The following is a 17730-nucleotide window of genomic DNA, read 5'->3' on the forward strand; positions in this document are numbered from 1 at the left end:
ATCTCCATAGCTTACTATGATGTTGAGTTGCTTAACCTTTTAAAGTGTCTGTAAAATAGGGATAATAATGATAGTACTTGCCTTATTGGAGTTGTCAGTAGCTAAGTAATTGTTAGTGGAAAACTTAGCATAGGAATGTAGCATAATACCTACCAGGTAGTAAGTGATGAGCCATCAGATGATTGTTTTTAGTACTAGAATCATCTTTTAAGAAAGACCTAATGTTCCCCCCTTATTTTGGTAATAAATGTGTCAGTGTGTCAAGTTACACAGTCCTAAGACTAATTTGGAAAGAGAAGTCAAATAAATGTTTCTTTAGTAAAGAAAAATTCCATTGCCTTTGAACACGGCAGCTGTTTTTCTGTTTAATTTGTAGCTGTGTTGAAGTGATGAACCCAAGTGTACCTGGCTCATCTTTGCATACCTAATTATATAAAATGGGAAGCCTTTTAAAGAGTAAAGGACTATTGATTTGTGTTTTAAGGTATACTTTTTATAAGCCTGTTTTGATACTAAAATCCATCACATTCGCATGGTACTAAACTTTAAGGAAATGTTAGTACAATTTGCTCTTTTTGGAGTTATATAATTTATTTTCATTCTGAACATTTAAAAATTTTACGATCTAATGTAAATTATTAATTATATTTGCAAAGTTATATATCTGCCTAGCACAAGAACACACCAAGCACGTTCCTGCCCCCATCTTCTTTGCTCCCTTTGTCTAGAATCCTTTTTTCCTTAATTATGGCCCAGCCTTGGGGCCCTAAAGTAGATCAGGACTCTGCAAAAGGGATATGTACTTTTGAGAGATATTGTCTCTTCTATCTAGAATGTCACTCTTCATCCTTATCTTGTTGTTTTCCCCCACTGCCAGGCATTGTAGTATATACTCTTGTTTGTTTATTTTTCAAGTCATTTTTTTCATTAGAAGAATAGGTGAGGGCATGAACTTTGTTTTCTTTACTGCTGTTTCCTACTGTGTGAAATAAGAGTACAGGGGTCTGGCTCATTATAAGCATTAGTAAATATTTGTTAAGTGAAATCATTAGCATCGATCAAATTAAAACATAGTTATTATATAGATGGAGAGAAAGACTCCGTGAACCAATTTAAATAATTATTTTCTATGAGAGTTTTAAGGTACTTATGCTAATGAAAAATGAGCCATTTAAAAAGATGAGATTCTCTTTCCCCTACCCCACCAAAAAAGAAAAAGAAAAACAGGATTTAAAGTTGAGAGTACTTTGTATGTAGTATGAACTGTCAGTCAAGAGGCCTGATTGAGAGTGAGACTGCACAGTCATTGAATTGCTCCAGGTTCATTTCCTTGTTTCCTTTCCATGATCTAGCCCAGGGCTTGGTCCATAGTTAGGGTAGTCAGTTAATGTTCATTGGGTGAGTGAGTGAACCTATAAAATGAGTAAACTCATGAGCTAGGTCTTAGTTTTCCAAAGAGTGTCGCAAGGACCCTTGAATAAGAGATTCTGAAATAAAGTGGATCAAAGATGTTTGGGAAACATTATTTGATTGATTCTCAAACTGGAATGTGTATCAAAGTTAGCTAGAGGGCTTGTAAATAACCTGTCTATCAATCATGTATCACATTACATATGTCTATTAACATACTTGTATCTCTTATTTTCTTGGCCGTATTTTGAGAAACAGGGCCAGGTCACATCTGCATTGTTTTCCACATAAAATGGTGATTTTTTTTTTTTTGCTTGCTTGGGTAGGTGAATACTTAATTGTATTAGGGGTGAAACTGTCAGAATTTAAACTCTGTTGCAGAGTTGGAAGATAATACAATATTCATAGTCTTCATGGAATTACATATACATTTATGTATTTAAAGTTTATGACGTTTATATACATTTTGGATTCTTACTAATGTACCTTTGGGATCAATATAGGGATATATAACAGGAAGAACTCTATGAAAATTGAGCCCCAAATGATGTAATGATTTCTTTCTCAGTACCTTGTATACCTTTTATTTGTATTTCTCTTTCCCTTATGGTTGGTTTTAGTGTGCAAAACACATTTTTAGAACTTTAGGGGATGGCAAAATTAGGAAATAGTATTTTATTGGGAGAGTTGAGTTTTCTGTATACAAAATTAAGTCTCAATTAGGGTCTCCTCTTCTCTAGTTGTATTTTCATATTTAGGGTAGTCTTGTCTCATGGTACAGCATTCTACTTTGCATGTCAGATTTTGTTGATTTAACTTCTTTTTTAAATATGGTTGTACTTACTCTGGTCTTCTGTTTCAGAGTAATGGATATGATAAAAGATTACGTTAATTAATAGAAAAGGGATATTTAAGGAAGAAGTGATGGTTACAAACTTGGTAGATGTTAAATGTAGCACAGAGAGTCTTCATATTTGAATGTCACAGAATGCTTTATGTTCCCCAAGGCTGTGGATCTTTCCATTGATGAGTCCAGCTTGACAGGAGAAACAACACCTTGTTCCAAGGTGACAGCCCCTCAACTGGCTGCAACTAATGGAGATCTTGCATCAAGAAGTAACATTGCCTTCATGGGAACACTGGTCAGATGTGGCAAAGCAAAGGTATTTTTTTTTCTTGTTCCAAAAATAGCAGTTCCTTTGTTTTCAACCATTTTCTCAGTCCTTTTTTACTAATTTTATGTAGACTTAATCCTTGGCAGCTATTTGTAAAGCTGATGAGAAGCTATTTCTCTAAGGGATATTTGTCCACAGTTCTGCCATTTACCGGATAATGGATCCTTTAAAGGCATAATTCTCAATACCTGTTTCTTTCATTTTTTTTTTTTTGATAGAAACAGTGACTTATGAACATGTTCATTACTAAGTTTGAACTTAATAATATGGTTCTGGCTATCATATTCTGACTATATATATCATTCATGTGTGATCACAAATATTTTGTTTCTGCATTCTAATATTTCACATATATAAAAGGCAGCAGTCAGTAGTATTTTGGGGACAAAGATATTCTACATTAAATGTCTCTAATGAGTATAAGATTCAAATTTCAGAAATATTCATGTAAACAAAAGATGGGCTTCCAAATTGAGTCAAAAGTAAATTCAATGAAATGTTTGTTTTTAAGGTTTGTATCACAAGATGTAAATACTAATGATTTTTAATAACAACGAAGTGTAAATTTGTGCTTGCTTTGGCGGCACATGCTTGTATAATAAAAATTGGAATGATACAGAGAAGATTAGTATGGACCCTCTGGAAGGATAACATGCACATTTGTGAAGCGTTCCATATTTTGAAAGGGGAAAAAAGTGTAACTTTAGTAAGTAAAACTTAGATAAAAGTATGTCAGATAACTTAGTTGTAGGCAAGGCTCTGGAGAAATGGAATGAAGAGTTTTGTTTTTTTTCCTTTTTTTGATAGCGTTTTCTTTTATTCTTTTTAAAAAAATATTATTTATTTTTAGAGAGAGGGGAGGCAGAAAGAGGGAGAGGGATACCTGTGTATGAGAGAAACATCAGTTGTTTGGTTGCCTCTTGCTCACCCCCAGCTGGGGACCTGACCTGCAACCCAGGCATATGCCCTGATGAGGAATCAAATTGGTGACCTTTCAGTTTGCAGGCCAGCACTCAATCCTTGGAGCCACACCAGCCAGGACAGAGTTTTGTTTTTTTCATTGAGAAGGTTGATTCCATCTGATTATAAATGTATTTTCCTGTTTTTCCTTTTAGGGTATTGTCATTGGAACAGGAGAAAATTCTGAATTTGGAGAGGTTTTTAAGATGATGCAAGCAGAAGAAGTGAGTACTTTGTTAATGATGCATTAATTTCAAATCTGACATTCTCGTGGTAGAGTAAAAGAGAATATTGGTAGATTATGTACTATTGACAGTAAAATTTTTCAGAATATCATTCAGTTGTCTATGCTTAAAAACATTGGAAAGCCTGTAATTGGAAGGGCTTGAATTGGCATTGCTAATATTCTAAAACATTTTGATACTTACTCATTTTTTATGAGATACAAACATTTATAGCTTATTTATAGGGCTAATTCTTTTAGAAATATTAGCTTTATTATGTTACTTTTAAAGATTATTAAATAGTATACTTGTTTCTCAGAACATGTTTTCTGTCAAAATTCCCAACTTTGTATAATTCCAAGTAATGGGAAAAAAATTACAAAGTAAAATAATCTAGAAGATATTCTTGTTTAAGGATTTTTGAGGATTATTTTCTCATTTAAGATATTTCCTTATATATAAAAAAAAGAAGTTGCATTCTATAAATATCATATTTCCCCTAACTCTTCTGGATTCTCAGATGACCTGCCAAACTCAGTGTACATCATGCAGTGTATAAACCATTCTAAGAAGCTTGCCAGTGAAGAGACCACTAGGGAAGTTAGCAGACCAGAGAGCCAACAGGATAAAAAGACTTGGGTTACATGCCTGTTTGTAGATACTGAAAGGAGAAAGATGAGAAAAGCGAGGGGCAGCTGATGGTAATTAAGTCTTGGAGAAATTGATTGGAAGAACAGATTTTTCCTCAAAGCATGGCATAGAAAGCATGAACCTTTTCACATAAACAGATTTTTTAAAGTGTAAGCCTCAGTTTCCTCAGTGAAGGGGCTAATATGTACCCTAACGGAGAGCTGTGTGTGCCATGGATACGTTAAGCACCGGCATGGGTCTGTCAAGCACTTAGCATAGTCCCTGGCACCTAGTATATCTTACTGAATTTAGTTCATTGTGGTGACACTCTTTTCTAATTTGTCAAGGCACCAAAAACCCCTCTGCAGAAGAGCATGGACCTCTTAGGAAAACAACTTTCCTTTTACTCCTTTGGTATAATAGGTAAGAGAAGAGTGAGTATGTATATCTCATATATTTACTTAGATTGTGTTTTTGGTTGGTTGGTTTTGAGTAAAGGAGGAGGGAATTTAGATGCACACATACATGCATACATACATAAATTTATTCATTTAATTAATGAACTCAATTTTAGCTTTATTACTGCTTTTTTTAAAGTTAGAAAACTAACCCTCAGCTATTGTCCTTTCCTACAAAGATAAGTCAGAACTCTGTTTAATTCCTATAATTAAAGGGCCTCTCTATATACATGGTATTTTTTGTCTTCAACAAAATGTGATTATATTGTTTTATGGACTGCTTTTCTTTTTTATTTCACATATCCTGTCACAAACGTGTTGTCATTAAATAGACGCTCATCTAAAACATACATCAGACTTCTCATAGACATTTCTTCAGGTTTTTTGAGTTTTAATAATGTCAGTGATTCTTTAGTGCAGGTATTTATTGTAAACACCTCTCATTTTGTTAGGATAAATTCTTAAAAGTAAAGTTATTGGGCCAAATAGTATCCATGGAATTTTTAAATTTTTGGCATGTTTTTAAAGGCTTTTGTTTTATATTGCCAAATATTACTCTTCATCAGCAGGGGAAAAGTGTCTCTTTCCTAGCACCCTTGCCACCTTTGTTATTAATTTTTTAAATTTTAGATGTTCATTCTTTTTTAACATTTTAAAATTACAGTTTACATTAATAATATTTTATATTAGTTTCAAGTGTATAGCATAGTGGTTAGACAATCATATACTTTACAAAGTGTTCCCCTGGTATTTCCAGTGTTATCATTAACTTAGCAGGTGAATAAAAGACTTCTCATTATTTTATTTCAGAATTCATTATTAGAGTAACTGAACACTTTGTTAAATATGTGTTGGTCCACTTTTGTGACCTGCCAATCTATTAAGCAGTTGTATCAGTTTTGGAATTTGTCCTTTAATTCTTTCATGATAATTATTTTAATTATTTTTGCTAGCTTAATGTTTTTTTTGTTTGTTTTTTTTTAAATTTATTTATTTTTAGAGAGGGAAGGGAGGGAGATAGAGAGAGAGAGAGAAACATCAATGTGTGGCTGCTGGGGGGTTATAGCTTGCAACCCAGGCATGTACCCTGGCTGGGAATTAAACCTGCGACACTTTGGTTCACAGCCCGCGCTCAATCCACTGAGCTATGCCAGCCAGGGCTAATGTTTTAAATTAATAATGAATTTTTAAAGCAGCATTTCCACTGTACAAATTCAGCGAATTTCTTAAATATGAATATTAATTTTATTCTGTCTGTCTTTATCATAAACATAGAGTAGGAAGATATTTCGTTCCTTTTGCTTAACTGCTTATGTTCTCAGAGCTTCCTTCATTTGATTATTGCTACTGATTATTTAAGATTTATAGTGAATTAAAAAAAAATTTAAAAACAGATTTATAGTGAATTCCATAAATTGAAAAGCATTTAGCTAATTAAATCTTCCAGTTTATATTAATGTGGTATCATGAATCCACTTCAAACTTAGGGATAAAAATCTTTTTAACTTTATGATTACTTGGTTTTAATACAATGCATTAGATATTTTTCTCTTTAAGATAGTACATGGAATTAGGGTAAGGGTCAAGATCAAAATCAGGGATTAGTAGACTTCTCTTGGAAAAGGGGCAGATAGTAAATATTTTAGCCTTAGGTCCATAGAGTCCATGTTGGAAATACTCAACTCTGCCATCAGCACGAAAGCAACCATGGACAATACAAAACAAATGGGTGTGGCTGTGTCAATAAACCTTATATCTAAAAAACATGCAGGAGTCCCATACATTGTAGTTTGCTGACCCATGGTATTAATTCATTGGATATAATTTCTTTTGTTAGGAAAGTATTTGGGATAGGATCTTAGAAGGTCATGATCTATATCATTGTTTTGTAGTTACAGAAAGATGAAGAAACTTGTTTAAATGTTTATATTGATCTAGAATACAATCTTAAAGTTGCTTTATTAAAACTCTGATTATATTGTTTTTTCCTCATAAAACCAGTACTGTACCCCGTGCACCCTTGCTTTCAAAGACAAAGGTTAAAGCAGAGAATATAGAATCAGTTTCATTTATGTTGGCTTTTTTTATTTTTAAATGCCATAAAAGTAGTAATTTTTAAATATTAATGCAGTTATCTAGATCTTAGGTAAAATCGATCCCTCTTTGAGCCAAGTCCTAAGTACTTCATTGTTTGTAGTACAAACCTAATGTGTAATGTCTGGATATTGAGTTATGAGAAGTAAAGTTCCAGGGTTTATTTTTGCAAAGCTGAAATAAAAGTAGGACCTATATGTCTTATGTGACCTTTTTTCTCCCTATTGTATGAAAGTACTGGTGTTGTTTTCTCATACTGGGAGCTCTCAGATACTGTTTGAAGGGATGGGTGGCAGCAATGGCAGCAAAAGGTAAAGTGTGTGTGTATGTATGTGTGCACATGAGCGCATCCCAGCATTAACTTGAATCTCTCCTGTGTAATGGATTTTCACAAACTCTTGTAATCATTTCCTGATACACTTTCCCTTCAATATTAAGGAATATTGCTGCCCCTTAGCATGTTATTCTCTCACTTCTATGCCTAAGTCATTTTATGTAAAAAATAAAAATAGCTGTTCGATTCTGTTCCAGGTATCATCATGTTGGTTGGCTGGCTACTAGGAAAAGATATCCTGGAAATGTTTACTATTAGTGTGAGGTAAGTTCTAATGTTTGTTTGATTTTTTAAATAAATGGAAGTCTCTTGTTGTGTTTATTTCTCTGATAGGCATAGCTTATATTCCATTGTGAAGGTTTTATGTGAATACATAGGGTATAATATCTCTACTAAAATAGTTCAGAATTCATATATTGAAACAAACTCTAGGAAAATTAAAAACAACGTATATGACAGTGGAGAAAACCCATACTAGATGTCTGGTATTATCAACCCATTACTGCATTTTTTTACATATATTTTATTGATTATGCTATTACAGTCATCCATTTTTCCCCCTTTATTCCTCTCCCCATTGCACACCACCCCGTCCCACCTTCATTCCCTCTCTTTAGTTCATGTCCATGGGTTGTACATATAAGTTCTTTGTCTTCTACATTTCCTATACCATTCTTACCCTCCCCCTTTCTGTTTTCTACGTACCATTTATGCTACTTATTCTCTGTACCTTCCCCTCCTTTTGCTTCCACTCCCCCACTGATAATCTTCCATGTGATCTCCATTTCTATGATTTTATTCCTGTTCTTGTTTGCTTAGTTTGTTTTTGTTTTGGGGGGGTTTCGGTTGTTAATAGCTGTGAGTTTGTTGTCATTTTATTGTTCATATTTTTGATCATCTTCTTATATAAGTCCCTTTAACATTTCATATAATAAGGCTTGGTGATGATGAACTCCTTTAACTTGACCTTATCTGGGAACCACTTTATCTGCCTTTCTATTCTAAATGATAGCTTTGCTGGATGGAGTAATCTTCGATGTAGGTCCTTGCCTTTCATGACTTTGGATACTTCTTTCCAGCCCCTTCTTGCCTGTAAGGTTTCTTTTGAGAAATCAGCTGACAGTCTAATGGGAACTCCTTTGTAGGTAACTGTCTCCTTTTGTCTAGCTGCTTTTAAGATTCTCTCCTTATCTTTAATCTTGGGTAATGTAATTATGATGTGCCTTTGTGTGTACCTCCTAGGGTCCAACTTTTTTGGGACTCTCTGAGCTTCCTGGACTTTTTGGAAGTCTATTTCCTTTGCCAGATTGGGGAAGTTCTCCTTCATTATTTTTTCAAATAAGTTTTCAATATGTTGCTCTTCCTTTTCTCCTTCTGGCACCCCTGTGATTCGGATGTTGGAACATTTAAAGATGTCCTGGAGGTTCCTAAGCCTCTCCTCATTTTTTAAAATTGTTTCTTCGTTCTGTTCTGGTGGAAAGTTTTTTTCTTCCTTCTGCTTCAAACTGTTGATTTGAGTCCTGGTTTCCTTCCCGTCGCTGTTGGTTCCCTATAGATTTTTCTTTATTTCACATCATGTAACCTTCATTGCTGCCTGGGTCTTTTTTATGATGTTGAAGTACCCAGTAAGTTCCTGGAGCATCCTGATAACCAGTGTTTTGAACTGTGTATCTGATAGGTTGACTATCTCCTCATCGCTTAGTTGTATTTTTTCTGGAGCTTTGATGTGTTCTTTCATTTGGCCCCCTTTTTTTTTTTTTTAAGTCTCAGCACACTTATTATGTAGTAAGGGCGGAGCCTTGGGTGTTCACCAGGGCGAGGCAACCCATGCCACTGCCTTGTGATGCTGTATGTGGGGGAGGGGTTCGGGAGAGAACAGTGCCACTTCCTTGGCTGTCGGCTGGTCTTCAGACACTTCCCTGCTTCCCACAATCAAATTGGACCCTTCTGATGCTGATTCCCGGGCGGGTGGGCTTGTGTATATCCTAGGACCCCGTGGGTCTCTCCAACAAACTCTCCTGTGAGGCTGGGAGTTTCTCCCGCTGCCACCTCAACCCCCACAGGTGTTTTCAGTCAGAGGTTTTGAGGCTTTATTTCCCCATGCTGGGACCCTGGGTTCACGAGGTCTGTCTCGCTCCCTGGTTGTTCCTCCTGGTTTATCCGCACCGAATGTGGGATGCCCAGTCTGCAAGCCGCCACCTTGCCCACCCAGGTCCTCCAGCTGCTGCCTTGCCATGAGTCCTCCCCGCCTGGCTGCCCATCTCTGCCCCTCCTACTAGTCTGGATGAATGTTTCTTCTTCAACTCCCTGGTTGTCAGACTTCCATACAGTTTGATTTTCTGGCAGTTCTGGTTGTTTTTTGTTTTTAAATTTATTGTCCTTTTTTTAGTTGTGCAAGGAGGCACAATATGTGTACCCTATGCCTCCATCTTGGCCAGAAGTCCTCCATTACTGCATTTTTATATGTAAGTAGACAGTTTAAGGATCAACAAAACCCAAAACTAGCAGCATGAAAAGAGAAAGACCACAATATAGAAACTGAATAATCAATTTTAGTAGGAAAAATGAAAAAAATTCAAGAAAACAGTAAAAAATAAACAGCATTTGTATTTTCACAGGTTTGTGAAGAAACTGCATTAATGATAGAGTGCTATAGAAAAGGATTTAGAACAAAAGAAAATGGTTTTTAGAAATGAAGATTATGATTGCTGAAATTAAAATTTTAATTTAAGGGCTATAATATACAATTGAAGAGGTCTCCTAAAAATAGAGTAAAAAGTCCAAAACAGAGAATTAGATACAAGTGTCAAAGAGAATAATTCAGCAACTAACATATGTAACTAATAGGAGTTTCAAAAAGGGGTGAGAAGAAATTATATAAGAAATGATACAAAATATATAAGATAAGAAATTGAGAAATGAATATTTTCTCAGTCTGAAGCGAGACATGAATCTTTACAGTTCGAATGGGTTCTCCAGTTGCCAAGAAGGATGAAGAAAACTCCAACCTAGATACATCATTGTGAAACTAAAGAAAATCAAGTCATCTACAAAGGAAGGCTAATTAGATGAGAATCAGACTTCTGATTAGTAACTGCAGTTCCCATCATGAGGTGTTTTTAGGTTCAGGTAAACATTTCAACTCACAAGACTCCCATAGGTCTCATCTGGTACCTGTGCCCTGAATACAGCAGGGCAACCTCAGGCATCCCTCTGCTGAGAGAGCCCTTGCAACAGTTTGTGCAGCAGTAAAGCTTAGGTACAGGGAGTTGAGATGACCTATGCAGGAACTACCCAGGGCTAAAATTTTTCATATTCTACAGGAGCCATCATCTCTGGAAACATACACTTTCCAGGGTGCCCGCAAGAAACATGTCTCATTAGTCATGTGTCACTGCACTCAGGAATCCCAAAGCTATGGCTTCCTGTAAAATAATTATAGTTTTTCAAGTCTATAGACAGTTCATCAATCAGGAGATCCCTTTATTATAAGCAGTGTTGCCTTAATATTATAATTACATGCTACCTTTATTGGGTCACTAGGGGAACAGAGCTGGAGATTTAATCAACTACAGAAGAGGACAAGGATTTTATTAATCCTTCATCCACAGCAATGTTGGATTACATTAGAAGACATTGGGGCAGTGTTATGGTAGTATGGGGACAGATGATTGTAAGCCCATAAAGTGAGGCCTGGCTAAAGTATCAGTACAGTTCTTTACAAACAGATAGGTAATTAGAAAATTGACCCCATACTTATCCTTGCATGAATTCTAGCAAAACAAGGGTGGAAGAAATGAAAATGATGATGTTAGTAAGAGTGGAACTCACTTTGGCCTCTAAAGAAAATAAATGTAGGAATTAATAGCTCAAGAATTAGAGCAAAAGTCAATGGGTTAAATAAAATGAATGGATTATAAGGAATACATAGGGTTAATAAGAAGTTAAAAGGTAATTGTGATATGGTGAAGGAGTATTTTTTTCCAAAGTGGCCAAAATTGCATTTGAAAATCTTGGCTTAAATCTGTATAAAAAAGCCTTGGCTTAAATACAAAATAAATTTAAAATAGGGCATGAGTTTGAAATATTAACTGTTGGCATATTATCTATTTGATTCATTTTTAACTTCTGGAAATATTTTTTTTGAGCAGTTTTAATTATTTGTGAAGTTGGCAAATCACAATTGCTATTTCTACTCAAGGTCTTCCAAAGCACAAACATTTAAAAAAATTTTAATTGAATTAAAGTTAGTCTATTTTGCAATTATAATATGGGTTCATAAATTTGAGATGTGTTATAGGATTTTAGTGGCCATACTTTACCTGTGTCTCAGAACATTCTGTTATTTCTTTATCCTAGCAATTGTTTTAACAGTTATTCCAGCTGGGCTAAAAATGAGTAAATAAGCAAGCAGAAGGATGGAATTGCTTATAAATTGATGTAATAATAAATTATTAACTATTCTGTTATCTTTTGATTTGCTTATTATGTTGCCCAAAGTATTAATCATCTTTAAGGCAGTATAAAAGAAGCCTGGAGATACAATCTTTGTACTTTTTTTTTTATTCATTAAACAAAGTTAAGAATTCAGCACTTTTTATTTTCTATCATAATTGCAAAGCATAATTGATGAGAGAATTTTCACAATTATTAAACAAACCAGAAGATAAATGCAAGGAGACAACAACTAGGCTCTAATGATGAGGGCGAAATTGAATCATATAAGTGCAGTCTCAACACTGTTAGTCCTTAGGTGAAGCTAATCTAGATTTTCTCAAACTCCTGAACTAGTGAATGAACAGTTTATTTTTAAGGAAAAAAAAAGAAAGGATAGCTATTCTCTTCCTGTTAGTCATTAAACAAGGAATTCATCATGTAGTGTTTTCCAACAAGAACCTAGACCACCCCTTTTTGCTAAAAGGATAAGGATGTATGACAGTATCCTTTCATCTTTTATATTTATTTACCAACATTTACATTATATCATTTGTAAGTGGAGGAATGCTCAAGGCTGGTATGAATGTAAAGGTGATAAAAAGGAAATAGAAATTAAATACTTCATTTGATTCACCATTGTAGTTGGTGTTTGTAAATCTAAAAATGAAAATGTTTAGCAATTAATGTTACAAAGAAGATGACTGTCTCTCTTCAACAAAGTTATGAACCATCGGCATTTTCAGAAGTGTTGCATTTGAAGAAATAAATGCAAACAGCGGAACCAGAGTTGATAAGCCTATCACTTTCGAAATGTTTTTGATTTTGAAATCAGTACTTGTAAGGATACTTTCCAGGGTCATTCATGACAGCTAATGAGCAATTCGTGGCACCCAAAGGAGATTTCCCATTTCAGATATATATACTTTCAAATTGAGGGATATAGTTAAAATTCAAATTGACTTTGCAAATTAATTATAAAATGGCTTAAATATAAAAGCATGATAAGGCCCATTGGATCTAGATTGTAAATGATGATGCCTGGTTTTCCTGATATAGTTTAGTGAAGGTTATGAAAGCATAAGGTTGTGTTTGAACTTAGAGTAGTTCAAAAGTGAGAAGGAAGTATTAATGATAGCACATATTTCTTGACTCTTTAGTGAACACTGTTTAGGCAGTGATATTATAAATGTTATGTATTGGCTTTCAATTTTAGAATCAACCTATAAACAAAGCTGAAAAAGTTAAATATATTATGGAACAGAATGCTAATAATACGAAGTTAGATCATGCAGAAAAAGTATGTACAGAAATTGGGAAGTAGAAACAGAGGAGGGAACATTGTTAGAATGAAGAATAGAAATGTTTATACCCTTATCTATAGTGGAGTCAAGAGATAATATTTGAAATGGGATAAAAATAGAGATTTAATTCTTTTTTTATGTCATAAGGGAAACAATGAAATAATCATTTTTTTGTTATGATAAAATACACATACCCTAAAATGTACTATTTAAAAATGTAAATACAATGCAGTTAACTATATTCATAATTTATAACCATCACCACTATCTAGTGTCAGAACTTCTCATCACACCAAAAGAACACCTTGTGTTCATTGAGCAATCCATCCTCATTCTTCTGTCTCCCCAGCTTTTGGCAACCATTAAACTCCTTTGTGTCTCTGTGGTTTGCTGATTTGTTGATATTTCATATAAATGGAGTCATGTGTCCTTCTGTGTGTCTACATTCTTTGATTTAACATAATTTTTTTTTAACTGTTGTTGGCACTATTACAGATATTCTCATATTCCTCCCTTAGGCCAGCACCACCAACCCTTTCACCCCTTCCACCCTCCATGGCCATCACCACACTATTGTCTGTGTCTGTGGTTTATGCATGTTTGTTCTTTGGCTAATCCCTTCACCTTTCTTCCAGTACCCCTTATGTGTGCTATGAAACTTTTCTAACTTTATGAATCCAAATTTGTTGAATTTAATTTCTCATTTGCATTTTATTATTGAGGAGGTAAAATACCTTAAAATACTTATTAAAAAATATATGGGTTTATATTTAGATACCCTTAAAACATTCTAGAAAATGTATTATATAAATTTATTATATGAAGCTAATATCAAGTAGCTTTGAAGAAATCAATTCTAAGGGTTTTCAGGGTTCATCCATTTTGAGCATATATCAGTACTACATTCCTTTTTATGACTGAATAATACTCCATCGTGCAGATGAGTAATATTCCATTGTATGTGTATACCAGAATTTCCCATTCAGTCAATGGGTGTTTGGCCTGTTTTCAAGGTTTTTGGCTATTGTGAATAGTGATGCTGTGAACATTCATGTACAAGTTTTGTTTGAACATCCATTACTGTCATCTGTCTCTGCAGATGAGGAAACTTAAACTACAGAGATGGAGTAATAATAGTTCAGGGTCACACAGGTAAAAATCACTGCAGCTAGCCGTATAACTAAGCAATCTGATGTCAGAACCTATATTGTTTACTGCTTACCCGGACAGCTAGTAGATGTCCAGTGCATGTTAACTTCCCCTTCCTTTCGCGCCATTTTTGGTGTTGACAGTATTAATTTTTTAGTTATTTTTAGCTGCTATTTTAAGTAACAGTTGAAATTATTGCTGTGGTTACTATGTAACTTAAACTTCAATTGGTTACAGTTTGGCTGTAGCAGCAATTCCTGAAGGTCTTCCCATAGTGGTCACAGTGACTCTGGCCCTTGGTGTTATGCGAATGGTGAAGAAAAGGGCCATTGTGAAAAAACTGCCCATAGTTGAAACTTTGGGTAAGTCTGTGGAAAGAGCCTACTTATACAAAGATGTGTTACACTAATAGTGAATTATGTTTGGATTTTATAATTTTTTGTCTTAATAGTTTTGCTTAGTGATATTTGGCTTGTGGCAATGTGAGTATGGTCTTAACAACCAAAAAAGATAATTAAAAATGCATACCATTCTGGACAGGGAACTCACTAAGAAGTCTTTCTGCATCGTGGAGTGTTCTAATTCTTAAAATGTTTAAAAAATCCATATAACAAATGAAACTTTAGTAGAATTCTTTTGACACCTCAAGAAAAATAATTGATAATTATAGATCTTGAAATGTCATACCTAAGTAGAATTTGCTGATAAGAACAATAAAGATACAATAGTTACATTGCTATAATACTTTATATGTGATACAAAAATTGCGATAACTTTATGTATGCTGTGAAACTTAATTTTTTTAAAATGTAGGAATCTAGAATTGTTGGATTTAGTTTCTCATTTGTATTTTATTATTGAGAAGGTAAAATATCTTAAAATACTGATTTAAAAAATTGTATGGACTAATACTTAGGTACCCTTAAAACGTTCTAGAAATGTATTATATAAAGCTAATATCGAGTAGCTTTGAAGAAATCAAATTGTAAATAAGTAAGAAACCAATTGTAAATAAGAAAAAGCCAGCATTTATAAATATCTAATTTTTAATTTTAATTGCATAAACTACTTTATGATAAAGTAAACATTATGAGAGTCAGCAATTTAAAATTTTCAGTGAGCTTGATTTGTATAAAATTCAGAGAAGCAGGGCAGGCTTCTACAGTACAGTCTGATTTGTTTTCAATATGAACTTGTATTTTTCATTGACTTTTGGTGACACGTAATGATTTGTTCTTTAGGCTGCTGTAATGTCATTTGCTCAGATAAAACTGGAACACTGACGAAAAATGAAATGACCGTCACTCACATATTTACTTCAGATGGTCTGCATGCTGAGGTACTCTATAGATTGATTTAACAATAGTATTTCTTTGTTAAGACACTTGGTGTTTAACATTATTAACTATTCCAGAGACTTACCTTTAAAATGGCTATAACATTAGTTAGCAGTAGAGCTTTCTCTTTCCAGAGTGATTCTACCAAGTCTTGTTTTACTCCAGTTGTATAGTCCTAACACTTTGAACACTGCTTGATACTTCTTTTTTCTTTTTTTAAGTTTTTATTTATTTTTAGAGAGAGGAAAGCAAGGGGTAAGGAGAGTATGAAACAACAATGTGAGAGAGAAAAATATCAGTCTATCAGGTGCCTCCCATATTGGGGATTTTACCCACAACCTGAGAATGTGCTCTGACCCAGGATTAAACCCATAGTCTTTTGGTGCATGGGACGATACTCCAACCAACTGAGCCAGGGCAAGCCCATAATTTTACAAGGTCTGTCTGGAAAAAGTCCAACCATTGTTAATATAATGAGATTGGTTTGTGTGAGATCAGTGTAACCTTGCAGCCAAGGAGAGTGGACTGGAATGTGCATGCATGAACAATGCCGTTAGCTTACTAGTCAGTGGGGGTAGTAGACACCATGGAGGGAGCATGTATAGTCTGTGGCTGTTGCATTCAAAATGAGAGAGCAGAGCAACGAATCTGCATCAAAGTTTGCATTAAACTTGAACATTCCTCTGGGGAAACTATTTGGATAATTCAGAAAGCTTTTGGGGACAATGCAGTGAGGGCAGCATGAATAAAAATGTGGCACAAATGCTTGAAAGATGGTCAAGAATCTGTTGACAGTGATCCGCATTCTGAGAATGTTCAATGTGTCTGGGCTACAATCAGCAAAGATCAGCAGTGGACAGGGTGAGAACTAGAAGTAGATCTGAGGATTCCAAGAACTACTCCGAGATTTTGACGCAGGATCTTGGCATGAAACCTGCTGTGGCAACATTTATTCTTCAGTGTGCTACCAGAACAGAAAAAAACATCATGCTGTGGTTGATTCAAACTGCTGCCAATGAACCAGATCTCCTTAAGGTCATAACAGGAGATGAATCATGGGTCTATGGCTATGACCTGGAAACAAAGGTCCAGTTATCCCAATGGAAATCGCCTGGTTCTCCACACCCAAAGAAGGTGTGGTAAAGTCAGAACAAGATCAAGACCATGTTGACGGTGTTTTTGATTGTGAAGGTGTTACCTGACACAAGTACACCCCTCCAGGCCAAATAATTAATAAGGAGTACTACCTCAATGTTCTTTATTGGTTCAGAGATGTAATGCAAAGAAAACAGCTACAGCCATGGGCAACTAGTGATTGGCAGCTTTGTCATGGCAACATGCCTGCTCAGGTATCATGTCTTGTGCAGAGGTTTTTGGTGAAACATCAAGTTACCCAGGTGACTCAGCCCCACAAAAGCCCATATTTGGCACCCTGTGACTTCTGGCTTTTCCCAAAACTAAAATCACCTTTGAAAGGGAAGAGATACCAGATGGTAGATGACATTCAGGAAAATATATGATGAGACATTTCATGGCAATTCCAAAAAATGATTTTGCAGAGTGTTTTGAACAGTGGAAGAAACACTGGGAGAACTGTGTGAGGTTCCAAGTTTCCTGCTTTGAAGGGGACTGAGGTGTCATTGTCCTGTATACAGTGTTTCTTTTATCTTGGATCTTCTTCAATAAATGCCTCTATTTTTCACATTACATGGATGGATACTTTCTGGACAGACCTCGTAGATGTAAGGCATTAACTATTTGTTAATTTTTCTCTTAATTGTCTTATTTTTATTGTAAATTTAATTTTTGTTTGGCTTGGTTTGTTCTAGTTATATGGGATAAGTATCTGGCTTGTTTCAGCCTCTGATTTTTAAAACTGGTTTGTAATACGCTGTTAAAGTGGCTTGTAATTGCTGGGATAAATTACTTACTGTCTCTGAGCCTGCATATTTGCAAAAAGAATTCTGCTTTTGTCTATTTTACAAGCTTGTCATGAATGTTAGATGTGGCAGTGGGTTTGAATTCTTTGCATATTGTATTATATTAATACAGTGTTTTATAAATTTAAGCTCACTTATATAGAGAGATTTTTGTGGTTTATAGGTATTTAATAGTATATTGTAGGTAGAAGAAATAAAAGATTATATTATGTTAATAATTATATTGTTTCTACTTACGATATACTATACATTATTACAATTATTAACTATAATTATTAGTA

At 34.7% G+C, this 17730-nt stretch overlaps 1 protein-coding gene and 1 pseudogene across 5 annotated transcripts in view; both read left to right on the forward strand.

Annotated features, from left to right (window-relative positions):
• ATP2C1 (ATPase secretory pathway Ca2+ transporting 1) overlaps positions 1-17730 on the forward strand; it is a 129249-nt gene that overhangs the window by 73280 nt on the left and 38239 nt on the right. For all 5 annotated transcript variants that reach the window (XM_045856659.1, XM_045856661.1, XM_045856660.1 and 2 more), the window contains 6 exons: positions 2418-2573; positions 3701-3769; positions 4747-4822; positions 7483-7549; positions 14410-14534; positions 15414-15511. In XM_045856659.1, the coding sequence (XP_045712615.1) occupies positions 2418-2573; positions 3701-3769; positions 4747-4822; positions 7483-7549; positions 14410-14534; positions 15414-15511 (591 nt within the window). The remainder of the gene's footprint in view (positions 1-2417; positions 2574-3700; positions 3770-4746; positions 4823-7482; positions 7550-14409; positions 14535-15413; positions 15512-17730) is intronic.
• Positions 3171-3267, forward strand: LOC123830889 (annotated as a pseudogene).

This window comes from Phyllostomus hastatus, unplaced genomic scaffold, assembly GCF_019186645.2.
Source record: "Phyllostomus hastatus isolate PE091 unplaced genomic scaffold, TTU_PhHast_1.1 phas_scaffold_129, whole genome shotgun sequence".
NCBI lineage: Eukaryota > Metazoa > Chordata > Mammalia > Chiroptera > Phyllostomidae > Phyllostomus > Phyllostomus hastatus.